This window comes from Protopterus annectens, chromosome 2.part0 (assembly GCF_019279795.1).
Source record: "Protopterus annectens isolate FY-2018-M chromosome 2.part0, PAN1.0, whole genome shotgun sequence".
Classification (NCBI taxonomy): Eukaryota; Metazoa; Chordata; order Ceratodontiformes; family Protopteridae; genus Protopterus; species Protopterus annectens.
Window position 1 is genome coordinate 735,179,100 of NC_056728.1, and position 19,532 is coordinate 735,198,631.

At 41.3% G+C, this 19,532-nt stretch overlaps 1 protein-coding gene across 1 annotated transcript in view; it reads right to left on the reverse strand.

Annotated features, from left to right (window-relative positions):
• Positions 1-19,532, reverse strand: part of LOC122792777 (atrial natriuretic peptide receptor 1-like) — a 1,260,614-nt gene that overhangs the window by 559,711 nt on the left and 681,371 nt on the right. The window contains exon 12 of the mRNA XM_044060347.1: positions 8,577-8,663. Within this exon, the coding sequence (XP_043916282.1) occupies positions 8,577-8,663 (87 nt within the window). The remainder of the gene's footprint in view (positions 1-8,576; positions 8,664-19,532) is intronic.

Sequence of the window (19,532 nt, forward strand, 5' to 3'; positions counted from 1 at the left end):
GCAGTTTGTTAACTTACCTTGTGAATTTCGCTGAAGGTTTTCTACCTCCCTTCCAGTATTGTATTTCTATATTATATTTTGTAGATATATTTGCCTTTGTTGCAGTTATTGTCTACTGCCATGTATTAGTTTGTTGACACAGTGAACATGTAACAGATGTATGGCCATTTTACAATGTGGGGCATCTGCACTAAAGTCGCTGGCTATTCCTTGTAATACATTCTTGTTTTCATTATAGTTTTGTGTTAACCAGAGTACTTTGTTGACATCCGTGTGCACAACCTGATATATTTTTTAAGCTGTAGTGGTATATTTTTTCTAAATATTCTTACATGTCATTGATGTGTTGTATGTATGTGTATTGACTTTGATTTCATATATGTTCCAATCAGGCAACTAACCATCGTACATACACATCTATGCCTGTGTGTTGTCTTTGACATGGCAGATGTGTATACCATATATGCATTCTATTACACATTTGTTTGGGTTGTGTACACCTACTTGTGTATCCAACAGACATTTTGTTGCTTTTTCTGTAATACTTCTGTTTGACACTGTGCTTTGCTTATGCATAGCCATAGGTTTTGTTTTGCCTTATGCTGGAGTTATCTATCATTGTTAGACTTGCATTTACTCATCTGTGATTTTGCATGACTTACAGTGAGACTGCTTTCAGATTACTTCGATATATTATTTATCCAATTTGTACTCTGATCCAAACTTATTACCCTCAAACACCCATCTACCATTGGTCATACACATCCAGGTATGTCTGTCACACAGTTGTCTATATGTCGTGACACAATACTGCATGGATAGATATGTTGTTATATGACAGTGTATGGAAAGATATGTTGTTCTGCATTTCAGCATGGTTGGTATGCATCCCCATCCTGTTTGACAACTTTCCATTGCCCGTGTTGTGCAGTGTGCCATCTGTGTAACCTACCTGTCCTTATCATCTTTTAACAACCTTTGTCTTGTGTTTTGGTATTTGTTCTATGGGTATACCTGATGTGATGTCCTTCTCCTCCTTTTTTCCTATCTTTACCTTTCCTCATATTCTCAAAAAAATAAAATGGGGGTCATCTCCCACCTACAAAAAATATTGCCTGTGCTTCTCTGACTTTCCCACAGATTTTCCTGTTCCAGCATCCCTCTTGTGCCCCTCTTCTTTACCCATACCCCACATCTTCTTTTCTATCTCCAGTTTTCTTGGGTGTGTGCATTACTTGTGTTTCCTTCACAAGTCCCAACACCAGTGTTAGCAAATGCTAGCTGTGGCAATGTGGTCATGATTGCTCCTTTGCCTTTAATTTTTCTATTAGAAATTTAATAAATTCCGTTGGAATCCTTAAGTGGAAGGGGTCACCGCAGTGGTGCAGTGGCTAGCGTTGCCAACTCACAGCAAGAGGTACTCCGGTTTGATCCTCAGCTGGGGTGCCTTCTGTGCGGAGTCTGCATGTCCTCCATGTGGTCATGTGGGTTTCCTTTGGATGCTCCAGTTTCCCCCCAAAGACATGCTGTAGGTGGGTTAGATACTCTAAATTGGCCCTAAGCATGAGTTTGTGCCTTCTGTAGAAGGTTGGGCACTGGGCTAGCAACTCAACACTATACAACTCCACTGGCAATCATGAGCAGACAGGTGATCCACTGTGGTGACCCCTAACCAGGAAAAGCCAAAAGAAGAAGGAATCCATAAGTGGAAGTAGGCATATTTTAATAGTACATGAATTACTGGGATATCTATAATTGTCACTGAGCTTACTGCAAATTTCTCTCGTGTGTGCCCCTCTTCTTTACCCATACCCCACATCTTCTTTTCTATTTTCAATTTTCTTGGGTGAGTGCATTACTTGTGTTTCCTGCACAAGTCCCAACACCAGTGTTAGCAAATGCTAGCTGTGGCAATGTGGTCATGATTACCCCTTTGCCTTTAATTTTTCTATTAGAAATTTTCTACATTCCATTGGAATCCATAAGTGCGAGCAGACATATTTTATCAGTACATGAATTACCAAGATATCTATCATTGTCCCTGACCTTACTGCAAATATTATTTATGATATGCATTACAAATAGCATGGAGTTTTGAAGCAAGTATATTTTGTTAGTAAATGAATTACAGAAATATCCATAGTTGACTGTAATGTTTCTGTGCAAATATCTGAAAATATGCATTACAAATGCTATGCAGCTTACATTAGGATAGTTGACATTTTTTTCTGTATAATAATGAAGTCAGTTAAATTCCATAGCTGCCTTTAACCTTACTGGACAGATTCCATTATACATATCTCTGTATAACTAGCAGGATGCTTGAATTGTGGTAATCTTTCCGTAACTTTGTTTATGTACAGCGTGCTTTGACAACAATTTCTCATTACTTACTGACAACTTGTCGGTTTGTTTAGTGCACTACTGCTAGTATGATGCTCCCCTGTGCGCTGTGCTATTCTGAGGTTATTGTGGTGCATTTACATATTACAATGTCATTTGCAAGCAATTCACTGAAATCCATGAACTTTATGGAATCCAGCCCTATACTGAGCCATAAGTTAAATGTACTGCTGCTGGAAAAGGTCCTTTGGGCCAAAATGACCACCTGGTTGTTAAACTAGATGAAATAACATAGGAAGGCTTGAGTAAAGGCTGATTCTTATTTTCAATGGTAATTCAGCTACCACTCTCACTGAGGCAAGACTGTGGAAAAAGTAATGCATGCATTCATCTGGACACCAGTGTGTGTGCTCTGGGGAGTCAGGGCTCATTTTGTCATCAAAGAGAAAAACATGAAGACACATCTGGAAAAGTGCAAGCAATTCTGGATTTCTTAACTGAGAACAGCTTTTATATCAGTGAAAATGATTTAGAAAAAGATAGGATTGTGAATGTCACCAGAACTGTGATACTAAGGACTTACTTTTGCTTTTGCATCATCTTAATAGTACTCAATTGTATTTATTACTGCTTGGTGTAACTCATTCTAAGTCTTTTGGATTAAGCACTTGGGCTTCAGACCAGTTGTTTTACATTAGGAAGGTTTGTGGCCTGCACTGTGGTGGCAGGACAGGTAGCTTACATCCTTCTAAGTTGGGAACTGCTGATTGAGGGCTCAGTGTCTGTTATTCTAAAAGTGTATTAATTCTGATTTAAGCACTTGGGCTTCAGGCCAGTTATTTTACATTAAGAGGGTTCATGGTCTGCACTCTTGTGGGAGGAGAGGCTGGACTCTGCCCTTCTGATCTGGGAATTTCTGGTTAAAGGCTTATAGTGCCTGCATATCTGAAATGCTTCTTACTGAAATTGGTACACCTTGTTTGTTGTAACATAGACTAGATCCAGGCCTGCTGAATCTAGCTTTGTTTGTATAACTTGAGCACTAATCCAGGCATTCTTTGAAGTATTCAATTGTATTTATTACTGCTTGGTAGTAACTTGATTAAAGTGTAGCTATCATTCTAAGTCTTTTGGATTAAGCACTTGGGCTTCAGACCAGTTGTTTTACATTAGGAAGGTTTGTGGCCTGCACTGTGGTGGCAGGACAGGTAGTTTACATCCTTCTAAGTTGGGAACTGCTGATTGAGGGCTCAATGTCTGTTATTCTAAAAGTGTATTAGTTCTGGTTTAAGCACTTGGGCTTCAGGCCAGTTATTTTACATTAAGAAGGTTCGTGGTCTGCACTCTTGTGGGAGGAGAGGCTGGACTCTGCCCTTCTGAGCTGGGAATTTCTGGTTAAAGGCTTATAGTGCCTGCATATTTGAACTGTTTCTTACTGAAATTGGCATACCTTGTTTGCTGTAGCATAGACTAGATCCAGGCCTGCTGAATCTAGCTTTGTTTGTATGCTTGTTGTTTGTTTGTTTGTTTGTTATTTCCCTGAAATGCTAATTCCATCTAAAACGCAGCTTTTCAGCGCTTCTGTGGATCCCTAGTGATATCTGTATTGCTTACTACACTTATTTCCTTGTTTCACTTGAAAGAAAGTTACTGTTTGTCCTTTTAAGTTACCTGTAACACATTGCATTTAAGTTACCTGGCACTTGCTCACTAAAGCAATTATATAAGTCAGCACTAAAAAAATTAAAAGCACTACACCCTCACAAACTCCCCTTGAGTACCTTGTTCCCCACTGGCCCTTTTTTTCAATTATAAAGGAATTCCCAATACTATTCTAGCATGTCCAAAGGTCAGTTGTCAATCTTCTCTCCGGTCCAGCTGGTGAATCTGGGAATCTTGAGGCAATGTTACAACTGCCTCATGTACACAGACAACCCTCTCCTCCTCCCAACAAATTCCAGCACATGTGAGAGATGCAACCATATAGCCAAACTGGAAGGTAAGCTCTCTCAACTCAGTACTGGCGTAACCAGTCAGGAGGAGAAGGAAACCACACTCACTGCAATTCCAGTCTCACATAGACCTACCACGACAGCAAACCAAACACATAAACACACAAAAACATACTTGGAGGCTCTAAATAAAAATCTGCCTAAGCAGCAGAGACTTCCAAAGCAGACACCCAAGCAACTGCTACCCCAAAACAAAACATGTGCAACACATAGCTCACAAAGCCAGTGTGCTGAATAGTCACAGCCCTTAAGGCTAAACAACACAACTGATACACTTGTAATAGGTGACTATCGTCAGGCACACTGACATCCCGCTCACCAGGCTGAACAAGGAGAAGGTCATGGTGAGCTGCCTGTCGGGCGCTAGGATCCGCCACGTAACACAAGCACTCAGGTCACTCCAAGGCAAGTACAAATATGACTCGGTCATTGTCCATGCTGGTGTGAATGACCTGAGACGTACCTCCCTGGACTACATGAAAAGGGACATAGAGGAGCTCTCTGAGCATGTAGCCCAGGCTGGTATGACCCTGACCTTGAGTAGCATCTTACCCTCACCAAGAATGATGCCACAATATGAAGACAAGATGATCAATTTCAACAATTGGCTTAAGTATTGGTCTCATTCAAAGGGGATCCAATGCCTGTCAGCCTGGGATGACATGCTCGACAAGCCACGATGATTCGCTAGGGACGGCTTGCGCCTGTCACCCCTGGGCTTTCGGATATTGGCAAAGGCTCTTGCTTCCCCCATAGTGCCTTTTTTAGGCAAGGCTCAAAAGACGAACCCACCTCCATAGGTATCACAAGGATAAGAAACTAAGAGTAATGCTACTCAATGCCAGAAGTCTAAACCTCAAGATGCATGCACTCAAAACTCTCCTTAGCATGGAGAACATTGATATCTGTGCAGTAACAGAAACCTGGTTCAAGGCTCCCGAGAGCACCCCAGCACTACCAGGTTATACCTCATACCATGCATTTCGGCCCCAAAACTTGGACCGAACCACAAAAGGAGAGGGAGTATCAATATTCGTCAAACATACCCACACCTCCAGGTTGGTGGCACAGCATGAAGCATCAGAGACTATCCATGTGCAACTAACAGTGGGTAAAACTGCCTTCCAGTTTATAGCCTGCTACAGACCACCCTCTGAGAACACTGGAAAATATGAAGGTCTCTCCAAACACCAATATATTGGGCGACTTCAACTAACTAAACATAGACTGGGAGCATTACTCTAGCTCCAACACCCTAGCCCAAAGGTTCCTAGAATTTATAAACTCAAATGCTATGGAACAACTTGTTACCACTCCCCCAAGAGGGGAAAACATACTGGACCTGATCATCACCAACATGGGGACTCTATGCTCCAGACCAGAAGTATATCCCTCACTGGTAAGATCAGACCATAAACGAATTTCACTGGATATTCACATCCCGTCCCCACCCCTGGCCCAGAAAACTACAGTGAAAAACTTCTCTAAAGCAAATTTCACACTCCTCAAAACCGAGGTGGAATCCTTCAAAGCCCCCGAGCCTGTGGAAAATACGGCCCAGACCGCAGAATCCTTTATAAATGCATTCTATGAACACCTTCAGGAATGCATGGATCATGCAATCCAAAATAAAACCAAGACCCAATCCTCCAAAGGCAGATGTCCTGTCTGGCGGACCCCAGCCAAAAACAAACTATACAATAAAAGGAGGAAGCTACTACATGATAGAGCAAAATCCCAAAAAGGGAAGGCATCTCTGATCAGTATTAGCAAAAAACTATGGGCAATCATAAAATCGTCTAAGGCCAGCTTCGAGAGAAAAATTGCACAGGACACTAAGGATAATCACAAGGCTTTCTTTAGTTATGTTAGGAACCTGAGTGGGAATTCCCAGATATGCTCAGAATTACTCCAAAATGACAAAAAAATACATCAAACCCACATACATTGCCAACATCCTAGCTGACAGGTTCAGCGCAACCCCCCCCCTCCCCACCAAAACGGCAAATATCTATTCCAGCAGATTGCTGCCCCCCTGACATCTCAGATGCTCAGGTAAGAGCCGCCTTCTCCAAAGCAAAAAAACACAGCATCAATGGGACCAGACGGTGTCCCGGGCTGTGTCCTACATGAACTCCAAGAAGAGCTAAACCCAAACATAAAACTACTGTTCAATCTCAGCCTTACTACAGGATATGTACCCAAAGAGTGACGTACAGCAACAGTGGTCCCTCTCCACAAAGGTGGTGCCTCAATGGATCCTGGGAACTATCGCCCCATAAGCCTGACTAGATTGTTCTGCAAAGCTATGGAAAGGATCATCATGGACCTCATAAATAAAGATATTGGGGACCTACAGACACTGGATCCTACCCAGTTCATCTTTGTTAAGGGCAGATCCTGCCTCTTAAACCTGGTTGATTTCTTTGAAACAGTCACCAAGGCCATTGATGAGGGGAAGGTGATCCACACAGCCTACCTGGACCTCGCAAAAGCCTTCGATACAATACCCCACTAGGGCATTATAGATAAGCTCACCAGCCTAAATATAAACCCCTATGTCACTAGATGGGTTGCAAACTGGCTCAAGGACAGAACACACATGGTTAGAATTGCTGGAGCCATGTCAGACTCCAAACCAGTTACAAGTGGCGTCCCACAAGGCTCAGTCCTGGGACCTCTCTTGTTTGTTATATATTTCTCGGAGGTACAGGCCAACACGGAAGGACTGTAGCTGACCAAGTTCGTAGATGACTGCAAACTGGGCACCATAATCGACTCTGCAGCCGACACAAAAATCCTCCAAAAGGGCCTCATAGAAACAGACAACTGATGCCAAAGCCATGGCCTCAAGCTAAATGCCAAAAAGTGTATAGTCATCCCCTTTGGCAAAAACAAAGTGCCCACAAATTACCACATAGGTGGTAATCCATTAAGTACAGAAGAAGTAATTAGGGACCTGGGGACCCAAGTTGATAGCAATCTCTCATTTGACAACCACGTGGCCAAAGTGGTTAGAAAAACATTTTATATAGCCCACCTAATCATGAAGAGATTCACATCTAGATCAGGGGAGGTCATCGTGCCTCTTTACTCATCCCTCATAAGGCCCATAATTGAGTACAATGCCCCTTTTGGGATGTACCTTGCCAGACACCTGCAGCAACTGGAAAGACCCCAAAAGTACCTCACCAAGAGGATCAAAGGGCTCAAACAGATGCCATATGCTGCCCGGTTAAAGAAACTCTAGCTCTACTCAGTGGCATACCGCCTGCTCAGAGGCGATCTGTGCCTGACATATAAAGCCATGTCCAACCCGGAATTAATGGACATGCTGCACCTCAGAAAATCCAAATCCCATCAAGCTACGCGCTCGAGAGACTTGAACCTCAGCACTGAAATAAATAGGACATGCTGGAGGGACAGATTCATAACCCAGAGGCTCCCTTCACTCTGGAATAAAATCCCAGTCCAGGTTAGGCAGAGTCCCTCATTGACTCTCTTCAACAGGAATCTTGATGAGTGGATGGGAGATCATAGGTTTACCCCGGGTATCACTTCTGTGTCACTGTTAGACAGAGACACAGTATACTAACCTCAAAAAAGGGCATAGCAAAATTAATTAAAAATGGGTGGCGAAAGCCAAACACACTCTGACTAGGCTTATAAATGCCCTAGGTCAGATAGCCTAGTATGAACCTATGAACCTATGAACCTGTTTAAAGCCAGATATGACAGCTCAAGAGGCTCTGAACCTATAGGATCCTAAATGTGAGAATGAGTGGTATGTTGTTCTACAAAACTGGGGAAGATGTTGAAATACTGATAGGACTAGTTTTTAGAGTGAGGTAGATACAGAGGAGTCTAGTATAGATTTGTAGAATTTTATACCAGGATCATATCCTATACTAACAATATTTGTATTTATGTATGCACAAGTTTTTTTTTTTTTTTTTTGTTTTTTTTTGCATTTATTTGAATTGTCTCCAGGCTCTCAGGCTATAGACTGTATTTTGGGTTTTAAAGATCACTGTATTAGATTATAAAGGCTGACATTAATATAAGTTTATTTGAAGCTGCTTGTGATAGACTGTTATTACACAGAAATGACCAATATAAAAATATTGCTTTTCATTTATAAAGTAAATATCTGAGAAATTGCTCATATCTTGCATAGGGAATGGTTTATATTATTCTAAACAGAAAATGCATTTGACTTACCTTATTTGCTTTACTTCTTTGCGTATAGTCTTGGAAAGCGTAAAAGTCTTCTTTTTTATTTTCTTAATGGCTACTATCCGTCCATCACTAGAATATAATGGCATCAATCATTGAGTAATCTAAAAACTTAATTTTCCCACTAGACTGTGCCAAAAGTTACGATATTTCTACAAAAAAAATCTTGTAGACATCAGAATTTCATATCATATAAATTTACCTGCACACTGAGCATGATGATAATAAATGTTATATGAGAGGGATTGAGGCTGTCACATCTTGTTTCATTCAATCTCTGCTTATTATTTCTACTTTACCATAGGATACATGTTCATATTCTGCAACATGTTTCAGCCTTGTTAAAAATCTGCTGAACTCTGCAATGCTGTATACCATCTATAATTCTTGTATGGAGAATGAGCTACATATGAATAAGAATACATTGTAACACAAATGCATGCATGGCTAACTTAACTTTCCTTTACATATAACCTCCAGAAAAGAGATGTGATTATGTATCCAAGTAGAGGGTAACATACTTGACACTAAGAAAGGAATAGCAGATAAGGTTAAATGAAAAAAGTTACAGCTATGAATATATGACTGAGGCCAAAAACAAGACTGAATATGGCTTTCAGGCAATGCAGCAGTTAGTACAAGTCTGAAAATCAGTGACACCAAGCCCAAGTATACAAACCTCGGTGTTGAAAGAGAAAATAAGACAGACTGAAACCCAGACAGGCAGAGACAGAATGAGAGAGTGAGATAGACAGAAATATAGACAGAGAAATACAGTTTGACAAAATGTGCATTATTGAATTCTACTACATACGACTGGAAGGCTGAAGTGTACTCAAAATACTTTGAATTAAAATAGTCTATGCACTTCCTAAGACTATCACCAGGGCAACGTTACATTCTCCTCCGGCTTTTGAAGAGAAGTAAGCAAGGAAGCATGCATGTCAATGATAGCATGCAACATGGTCCTTACCTCCCTACATGCAATTCCTGAAAAACATTGACACTCAAGTTGTTCAAATTCTGCACCTTTGCCAGTTAATGTATAGTCTGTAAGATATTGGGCAGGATTCAGGAAGCCTCCATGTAAGAGTTATAACTCTTACACGGAGGCTGCAGTGAAACGGTGTGATGTCAGCATGTCATGCATATGCATGAGGTGCATGAGGCATGCTGAATCACACTGTAACTCTTACATGGTCCATGTAAGAGAGTAGGGAGCGTGTCCGTAGACACGCCACCAGAAGTCTAGAATGGCTGAAAGTAAACAGCCACAAGGGAAGCCATGGAAATGTGAATAACCACACTACACAACACATGCCCCCACAAACCAGCAATGTAAAAAGTGGACAGATGTTGTAAAATGAAAATAAAAAATGTTTTATTTTTTTAAACCCCGTAAATGTGTGCTACTGTGTGCGCTCGTGTGCACGGGTGTGCTACTAGCGCAACTGCAGTTAGCAATAAGTGGAAAAGGATATAAGAACTAAATATGCAAAGTCAGTGGCAGCTGGTGACTTCAAATCACAGGGGGGCTGCAGGAGACGCTGAATGGGTGGGGTCAAAGGGAAGGGGTGTGGTCAACCATAAAGGGGAGGAGCTATGCACAAAACCACAAAAAAATAACTTTAATTAAATACGCTGCCCTGGGTGGCAAACCATCATTATGAAAGTCCAATCAAGACAAAAATAAGTGTAGAAGAATAAAAATATTTCAATGCATTGGCTGCATGACAGCTTACTTAATATCTAGATGGAAACAAAAGGTTGTGAGGCATGAAAAAATAAATTACTTTTTAAATACATTACTGGAATGCCAGTCAAAATCAAGTATAAGAAAACCAGAAGCACTCAACTCAAACCACTTCTCCTTGCACTGCAGTTCTAATTATAATATATTCAGCTTTATTAAAGTACCAAGCAACATGCTGAAAGTAGAAATCTATGTGATGCCCCCACTTGTAAAAATGTTTCTTATCCAAAAAGACCTGCTGCCTGACAACTTGTTTCATGGGGAAAACATGATAAAAGTAAAAATGAAAAGCAAACAAGAAACAAGCTCAAGATACATTGCTTAAAGGATTACTGTACAGGTTATGGACCACACATGATTGGCATTCTGTTTAGTTTACGGGTAAAGTCTGTAGAGATGACTGGAAGTCTCCAACAAGTGTAATGAGCTTTTTAAAATAATGGAATCCTGTCCTTTAATACCCAAGGCTTATACATTATCTAGTCAAGTATTCTCTGCATGGCAACAACAGATAGGCTTTCAATGTTGGCAATTCTTTAACAGTATGCTTATTAAAGCTTACTTGCATCTTACGATCTCAGACAAGCTTACCTTATGGTCATTAAAGCATTGCTACTTAAAACACAGAGCAACAGGCACTTTGAGTAATAAGCATAAAACAACAGTACAAAATATGACAGAAAGCAGACCATTCTGCAAAATCAAGGACAGATGAAAAGCCACTGTAGTACTTATGCAGTGTGTCCTCCCCATCCAAGGTAGATACAACTACTCCTTGCCTTGCTTGGACACATCCAGAGTCACTACATGGGGAGTGGGGTGCAAAAAGCATGTCACAATTTGAAATCTCACTGGCTGACTGTGATGGCCCTGACACATTTGTCATACCTCTCAACCTCAAGAGCAAGAAATCTGGACAAAGCCATACACAGAAGTGGGACAAAGGCCCAACAATAAGGACAATTTTTAAATATTGCTCTAATAAACTTAGAAAGATAATAGAATAGGTCTTGCATTAGTATGAATTTTCTGAAGGGTATAAAATCTGAAACTCAAATGTCTGTCATTTTCTAACTTCAGTCTTTAGTGATGTCACTAATTTGCCAAAAACACAATTTTATGAAAAATGGACAAAACGTGATGCAAAAATATAAAATAGACACACAATACAGCTGCTACCTGTCAAAGAAGGGACACTTTAATATTAGTACTGCTACCTTGAGCAGCTGACAAAATATAAAAGAATCTACATGCATTTCAAGTAATCTATAACTTTGATTATTACAGTTATTTCTTAATTGTAAACCCTCCATGTTTTCTTCCAAAATTGCTATTTTATGGAGGGATTATAAGGGGAAGAGCAACATTTTGAGCCAAAAATTGGGGACAGTTGAGAGGTTGGCTATGCCTAATTCTATAAAGCAATTTATTTGCATGTACCTCTCAACCTGTTAATGCAGTAAATCAGAACAAGGCCAAATATATTGGGGCACATATAAACAGTACTAAAATTGCTCTTGTATAAATTGAGACAGTTGATACAACAGCTCTTACTTTAACATGCATTTTCTGAAGGTTATGAAGTCTGAAACTTAGAGTGACTTCTGGCAAATCATTTAGGAATTAAAACTACAAATTTTATGAACAAACCAAAAATAAGAAGCAAAATCTATTCATTCTTTGAAAATCTGGACAGTTGGTAGGTATAGTTCAGCTGGGCCTGTCTGAGTTTGCTGCCCTTCCCCCCCTGACAAAACAATGGTTGAATGGAGCCTCTGCAGCCATTCCAATGAACCATTATACTTGGCTATTTCACTCCATTTACCATAAACACTAATGTGCATACTGCTTTACTTCTATGATGAGTTGGACTTCATTTGAAAGTTTTATTTTGTATTTTGCAGCACAAACACTAAGTCATCTGTTAAACAAAGCAATGCAGTCTCACAATGAAAACTTAGCATTAAAACTTCTCTGCCCTTGAAACTCACATTCATTGAAACAGCATTGAAACCCACATTCAAAGAAAATACATTTTGCCAGTGGCAGATAAAGATTAATTTTGGGCTGTTTTCGAATCATAGGCTCCTTGCATATGAAACATACATGTGCTCTTTGATACACCTTCCTCATTGTACTAAAATTATATTCCTTGTACAATACAGTACACTTGTTACAGGATGTTTTAAATTTGTTTTGAACATTTTTCCAGTAAGCAATGAAACAAACCATATGCACCCATAATGGCAAAACTGCCCAGTTGAGAACATTTATCATAAAAAGTCTACTCAGACTTCCACAGTCCACCATTATTAGTAAATATACACAATTCCACAGTCCACCATTATTAGTAAATATGCACAATTCCACAGTCCACCATTATCAGCAAATATGCACAATTCCACAGTCCACCATTATCAGTAAATATGCACAATTCTACAGTCCACCTTTATCAGTAAATATGCACAATTCTACAGTCCATTATCAGTAAATATGCACAATCTCTGAAGTCAGTCATCTAAATAATTCCACATTAAAGAAATCTGTAACTAATGAAGTGGTTGCTGCTAGCAATCACCTTTATATTTCATGGTTTCATCGAAAAATAAAGTGTCTGTTGCCCCGCAGGAATAAATTTTCTATATTACATTAAAAAAATGATAAGCTAGTAATAATATTGCAAAAGGAAATGGATGGCAAACTGATAACGAACTCATAGTTAGTATCTTCACCAAGGAGAACATTCTCAGTACGGCAGCATCTACCCGTCTTGGGAGTAGAACCCACAACCTTCTGCATCAAAAGCAAGTACACAGCCTGTTGTGCTATAGTATTAACTTGGCAAAGTACTAAACTTCTATTCCCCTGCAGCTCTCAGTTCCTTGTAAAATCTACTCAATACTCAACTGCATCTCAACTTCGCAGCTCAAGAAAACTGGAAAAGCCAAAATGTATTGGGGTCAAAAGCCCAAAACCCAGGGACACATTAAACATTGCTTGTATAATCTTGGAAAGTTGCTAGAATAAAATGTTGTGTTGCCACCATATATTTTACTGCCAAGGTCCCTGAGCAAAAAACAGTCAGAGTAACATACCACTATGCCACATCAGCTGCTTTGTGAAAAAGAGGAAGACTGAAACTTAAATGGCTATCATTTAGTGAATTCAGTTCTCACCATAGCGTTAACCTCTTAGTACAAAACACCTGGACAAACCCAGTAATGAGGGAATACAGCCCTCAAACATATTCAGTGAATTCAGTTCTTGCCATAGCTGTCAACCTTAGCACAAAAACCTGGACGAAGCCAATAATGGGGGAATACAGTCCCAAAAATAGGGACAAATTTAAAATATTCATCTTATAAACTTCGAAAATTGCTAAAAAAAAAAAAGGTTGTGCTACTATGTATTCTGAAGAACATGAAGTTGGAAATTCAAATGCCGGTCAATTTTACTGCGGACAGAACAAAAACAATTTTCAGCAGAGACGAGGCATTAAAACTGCAGACACATCTTTGTAAAATGGCAGGGCACCAGAGCAAATCCACACAAACACAGGCAGGAGATGCACACTCCACACAGAAGCCACCCCAACCAAGAATCAAACCAGAAAACCTATAGCTGTGAGGCAACAATACTACCACCACACCATCAATTATGCAAGGAATTAAACATTCAGAAACCTGAAGTCTGAAATTCAAATGCCTGTCAATTTTACTGCGGACAGAACAAAACAATTTTCAGCAGAGACGAGGGATTAATATTGCAGACACGTCTTTGTAAAATGGCAGGGCACCAGAGCAAATCCACACAAATACAGGAGGAGATGCAGACAGAAGCCACCCCAACCAAGAATCAAACCAGAAAACCTATAGCTGTGAGGCAACAATACTACCACCGCACCATCAATTATGCAAGGAATTAAACATTCAGAAACCTGAAGTCTGAAATTCAAATGCCTGTCAATTTTACTGCGGACAGAACAAAAACAATTTTCAGCAGAGACGAGGGATTAATACTGCAGACACGTCTTTGTAAAATGGCAGGGCACCAGAGCAAATCCACACAAATACAGGGAGGAGATGCAGACAGAAGCCACCCCAACCAAGAATCAAACCAGAAAACCTATAGCTGTGAGGCAACAATACTACCACCGCACCATCAATTATGCAAGGAATTAAACATTCAGAAACCTGAAGTCTGAAATTCAAATGCCTGTCAATTTTACTGCGGACAGAACAAAACCAATTTTCAGCAGGGATTAAAACTGCAGACACGTCTTTGTAAAATGGCAGGGCACCAGAGCAAATCCACACAAACACATGGAGGAGATGCAGACTCCACACAGAAGCCACCCCAACCAAGAATCAAACCAGAAAACCTATAGCTGTGAGGCAACAATACTACCACTGCACCATCAAATATGCAAGGAATTAAGCATTCAGAAACCCTTAAGTCTGAAATTCAAATGCCTGTCAATTTTATTTAACATTTTTTAATCAGGACAGTCTGACTTGGAACAAATAAACAATTTTCAGCAGAGGCCCAGGAAGAAATAATGCAGACATGTCTTTGTAACATGGGAGGACACAAAAGCAAACCCACACAAACACAGGGAGAAGATACAGACCCCACAAAGAAGGAACCCCAGCCAAGAATCAAACCCAAGAATGTGCAGCTGTGAGGCAACAATGCTACTACTACACCATCAAATATCAAGCATTGCAACATTTACAAACCACAGATATTATGAGGAACAGATCAGATCGAATATGAGGCAAAAATCTGAAATTTTTACAAATGGTGGTGGGTAGGGAACTCAAGTCTTTAACACCTGCATACAGGGTACAGGGTTCAAGCCTGAGGCATTCCCTACCACACCACCATAAGCACCTGGGGCATTTACACACACACACACACACACACACACTCCAGTAAAGAACAAGCACCATACACAAACTCCAGTAAAGCACAAGCACCATACACAAACTCCAGTAAAGCACAAGCACCATACACAAACTCCAGTAAAGCACAAGCACCATACACACACAAATAAACATTGTAAATTAAAAAGCACAAACTCAATAAAAATAAACATTGTAAATTAAAAGGCACCTTACCTGAATGAATACATCCAGTTAACGTACATACATCCTTCCCGCGCAACACTGAAGACCCGCGAGATCCCAATGCTCCTTCCCGACGCCGACGAGATCCCTAAGGCTCTGTCCCGAGTCCCTGCTGCTCCTCTTGCAGTCCGGACGCGTCCTATACTCCTGGCGGGTCTGTGCACTGTAAAAGTGCACAGACGTCTCCTTGTGTCCCCCTATGGGGATGGCCGGGCTGCCTTGCGCATGCGCATAGACCGATAAGTCGGGACTCGGTCTATGCGCATGCGCGAAGTCCGCGAATTTTAAAAAAATAATTTTTTTTATTTTTCATTTTTTTTCTTTCTTTTTTTAATTTTTGAGGGGGCTGCAGTCCGGCAGCCCTATGCCACGAGCCGCCCCTGTGCAAAGTAAGCCAAGAAGTAATAGCATAGCGGTAGATGTGTCAGCTTGAGAGCAGGCAGGCAAGGTTCGAGCCCACACAACAACCTTTTTTTTTGTAAATAAGCACTAAAAAGGCCCCTGACAGTATTGTACAAATGTAAAAGTATTCCCTTTTGTAAAATGGAATGAAATGGAGCATATGTTTTCAAGTAATACAATAATAAAAATATTTAGAAATGTACTAATAGCTAAACTGCAGTGAGACAGAGTGCCCGTAGCTAAGTAGTGTTTCACAAACTGCAAACTGCTTGCCCATAGCTAAGGACTGGTTTAACATGCTCAAACTGTGTGCAACTAGCTGTGCTATGTTTAACATGTGTGTTACTAGCCAATTAAGGTGTAATCCAGCGCACATCGTTTGCGCGATGCTCCCACAAGCTAACCAGCGGTGCGCATGCGTGAGCTCCGCGCAAACGAGCGCAGACCTGGTTTTAAAGTGTTTAAAAGTGCTTTTGGCATGATTGATTGACAGGTCCTGAAGTCATTTCCAGACAGTCATAAAATTTAAAAGTCAGTGGTCAGATTCGAACCCAGGATACCATGCACTAGAGTCAAGGTACTAAACCACTAAGCCATGACAGCAGCACTTAGAAATGCAGAAATAGCATATAAATAGGATATAAGCCAAAATGGAGCATGATAAAGCAGTTTCTGTGAAGTAGATACAATTCCAAACCAGCCAATCATAGAAATGTGCGGGAAAATCGGCATATATAAGCCCCATAGGCGGGAATACACAGCATAAACGATTGTAGAATAGACCTGCAGGCAGAATGAGTGGAGTAGGGGAGGGACGTTGCTTTTGAGCACAGCGGTGGGGCGTTGAGGAGTCTAGATACATGGTCTGGCTCCTAGTTCACCATCATGAGGCCCAACTCATGCAGGGCCAGGTCTCATGGGGAGAGTACAGGGTGGAGGCATGGGACCAGTTGGCTCATGATCTGACCAGTGCTACTGGCATTCCACGCACTGGTGAGCAGGTCCGTCACCACCATGCGGACCTGAAGCGACGTAAGCAAGACCAGTTGACCCAATGGATCCAGGAGGCCCAGGATATGCCCAACGCCCCACTACTGAGTAAGTTACATTTTACTTATGTATGTAAGGAATTCAACTAGCTAATACCAAGGAGATGTGTATTCCAATATTACTTGTTTTGTATTACAGCTGCAGGTGTCTGCTCTGCGAATCGAATGGCACATGAGTGGAGGCTGGTGCGGCTGCGCCACCATGCAGGTTAGTAACCCCACCTAGTACTTGTAAATAAATATTATAGTGTAGCACGTAGCAGAACATTGCAGTGTATTGATTAAAAGTAATAGAATGTGCAAGCAGCAAGTAAAAGTCTGCAGGTAAGGCTGCAACAAGTTCATCAGTATGCAAGTGAAACTGGGAATATAAGTGATAGAAATAAATAGTGCTGTAATACAGATGTCCCACCATCAATTAAATGTAGTATAACCTGCAGTAGTCTCAAGAGTACAGCTTCAGAAGCTGAGGTAATCACAGGTGAGATATATCCCTGTTGAAATGCTGAATCATGACAGAAGTGAGGCTGCTGGAAAGTGTTGGAATCCCCACAGGTCTAATATGTGAACAAAGCCTAGAAGTACCAACCTGAACTGTGAAATTGCAGGATGTGTGAGAGTGACAGAAAGGGTAATGTATCAATGAATAACGTAGTAATAGCACCTGAATATATAAGCTTCAGTGTGGTTCTACAGAAATAAATGCATGTGGGAATTAAAACTTAACATCCCAAACTGATTTCAGTGTGTCTGACTCTTGAATGTTCAGGCCAAACTCTGTATATGGTGATCACAGTCAGTGATTTGCAGATAGAATGAATGATTGTCTGACATACTAAACATCCATAGCTGTCCCCTGCCCTGTCATCAAAGTGTAGCAGGATGATGTATCTGATCAAATTCAAAATAACCAGGATAGTGATGTATCTGTAACAGGTCTAGCATGGCAGTCAAGTAAGAATCAGTGGGAAAGTATCACCCACAAGTTAATTGTGTTTCTATTACAAATGTATATGAATGTATAATTTATGAATGTGTCATCATTTTCTTTCTCCACCCCACCCTATAATTGCAAATAAAAAAACCACTAAATATTGGTATGTGAACATTTCATTAACCATGGACATTTGTCCTGTTTCAATAATATATGCATGTCTGTTGTTGCATGTGCCCTGGTCATACCTGCAAACCGGCAAACCTGATGGCCTGTTGCCATTAATCAACCCTGCATGTTGTTCAATTGTGTATTTCTGTTCAAATAATGCATGTGATACTGATATGCCCGTTGTTCAATGGTGTTAATATCTGGGTGTTTGTTTAATGGGAATACCAATGCATGCTGTTACAACTAATTTGAATGGAATAATATGCCACTAACCCAAACTAACATAACATACACACAAACCTAGAACGCTTGGGAAGGCAGGTCCCAGTGGACCCACCTCTCCCACCTCAGCTGGCGAGTGCACCTGGCACTAGTGCCCAGGCTGGACCCTCCTCCGGTGGCCCTGTGCCACCTTTGGCTGGAAGCGCTGCAGGGGATGGGGCCCGTCCCCCCTCTGCAAGCGTGGCCGGAGGAGCACGTCCACTCACCCTCCAAGGTGTCCGGTCTGTGGTGCGAAGGGAGATCCAAGACTCTGTCCTTGGGCCCCTATGCCAGCTTGAGGCCCAGGTGGCACAGCTTATGGGCTTGCCCGTTTTCCCGCCCGCACAGCCCCCAGCACAGCCCCGTCCTGGGATGTGAAGGAACAGTGGCAACTGCCTATGGGTGGGGATATCAGTTCCACTGTTGCCATCTGTGGGTTCATGTGCCATGGATATCCCAACCTCCATCCCCGTCAATTGTGTAACCCCCCCACATGTGTCATACACCGCCCCTGTATGTGTCTTGTCTGTCTTGTCTGTTAACCTACCCAACCTACCTCCCCAGCTATACCGACTACCTCACCTGACATACCACTCTCACCTGATAAAAAAAAAAAGGGCACTCTGTACCCACAAAAAAATTACGCCCCATACATAGCTGTCCATGTTGCACACATGTCCGCTGGACATCGAAACTGTTAATTACAATTGGCTGTACAACAGGTATTAATGTTGTCCTGACACCTCTCTCAGGGGTGGAAGGTTCCAAATGTCACACCAAATTGCATACAAATGCACAGCTGTTGCTGAGAAAGACATGGGCAGCTATGGGTCTCACCTACATCCTTCCTGCAAATACCAAGCTTGTTTCCCTACTGTCTTACCCTCTTTGTGACCCCTTTTTCACCACTTTCCTGTCACCCCTTTTTCTTTTCTTTCAAAGAAAATAGCGCGGGTGTGCGCTTGTGTGCGCAGAGCTCACCGCCAGTGCGCATGCGTGAGCTCCACGCAAACGAGTGCAGACCTGGTTTTAAGTGCTTAAAAGTGCCTTTGGCACTTTTGATTGACAGGTCCTGTACTCATTTCGAAAGAAAAATAAATTCCCACTGTCAGTCTCGAACCCAGGACCCTGGTAATACTAGTCTGTATGACCTACCACTAAGCCATGACTCTCATACAAGAGCATAGTGCTAAAATAAATATAACATGTAATAGTAGGAATCAATAGAAAGGTAATATAGGA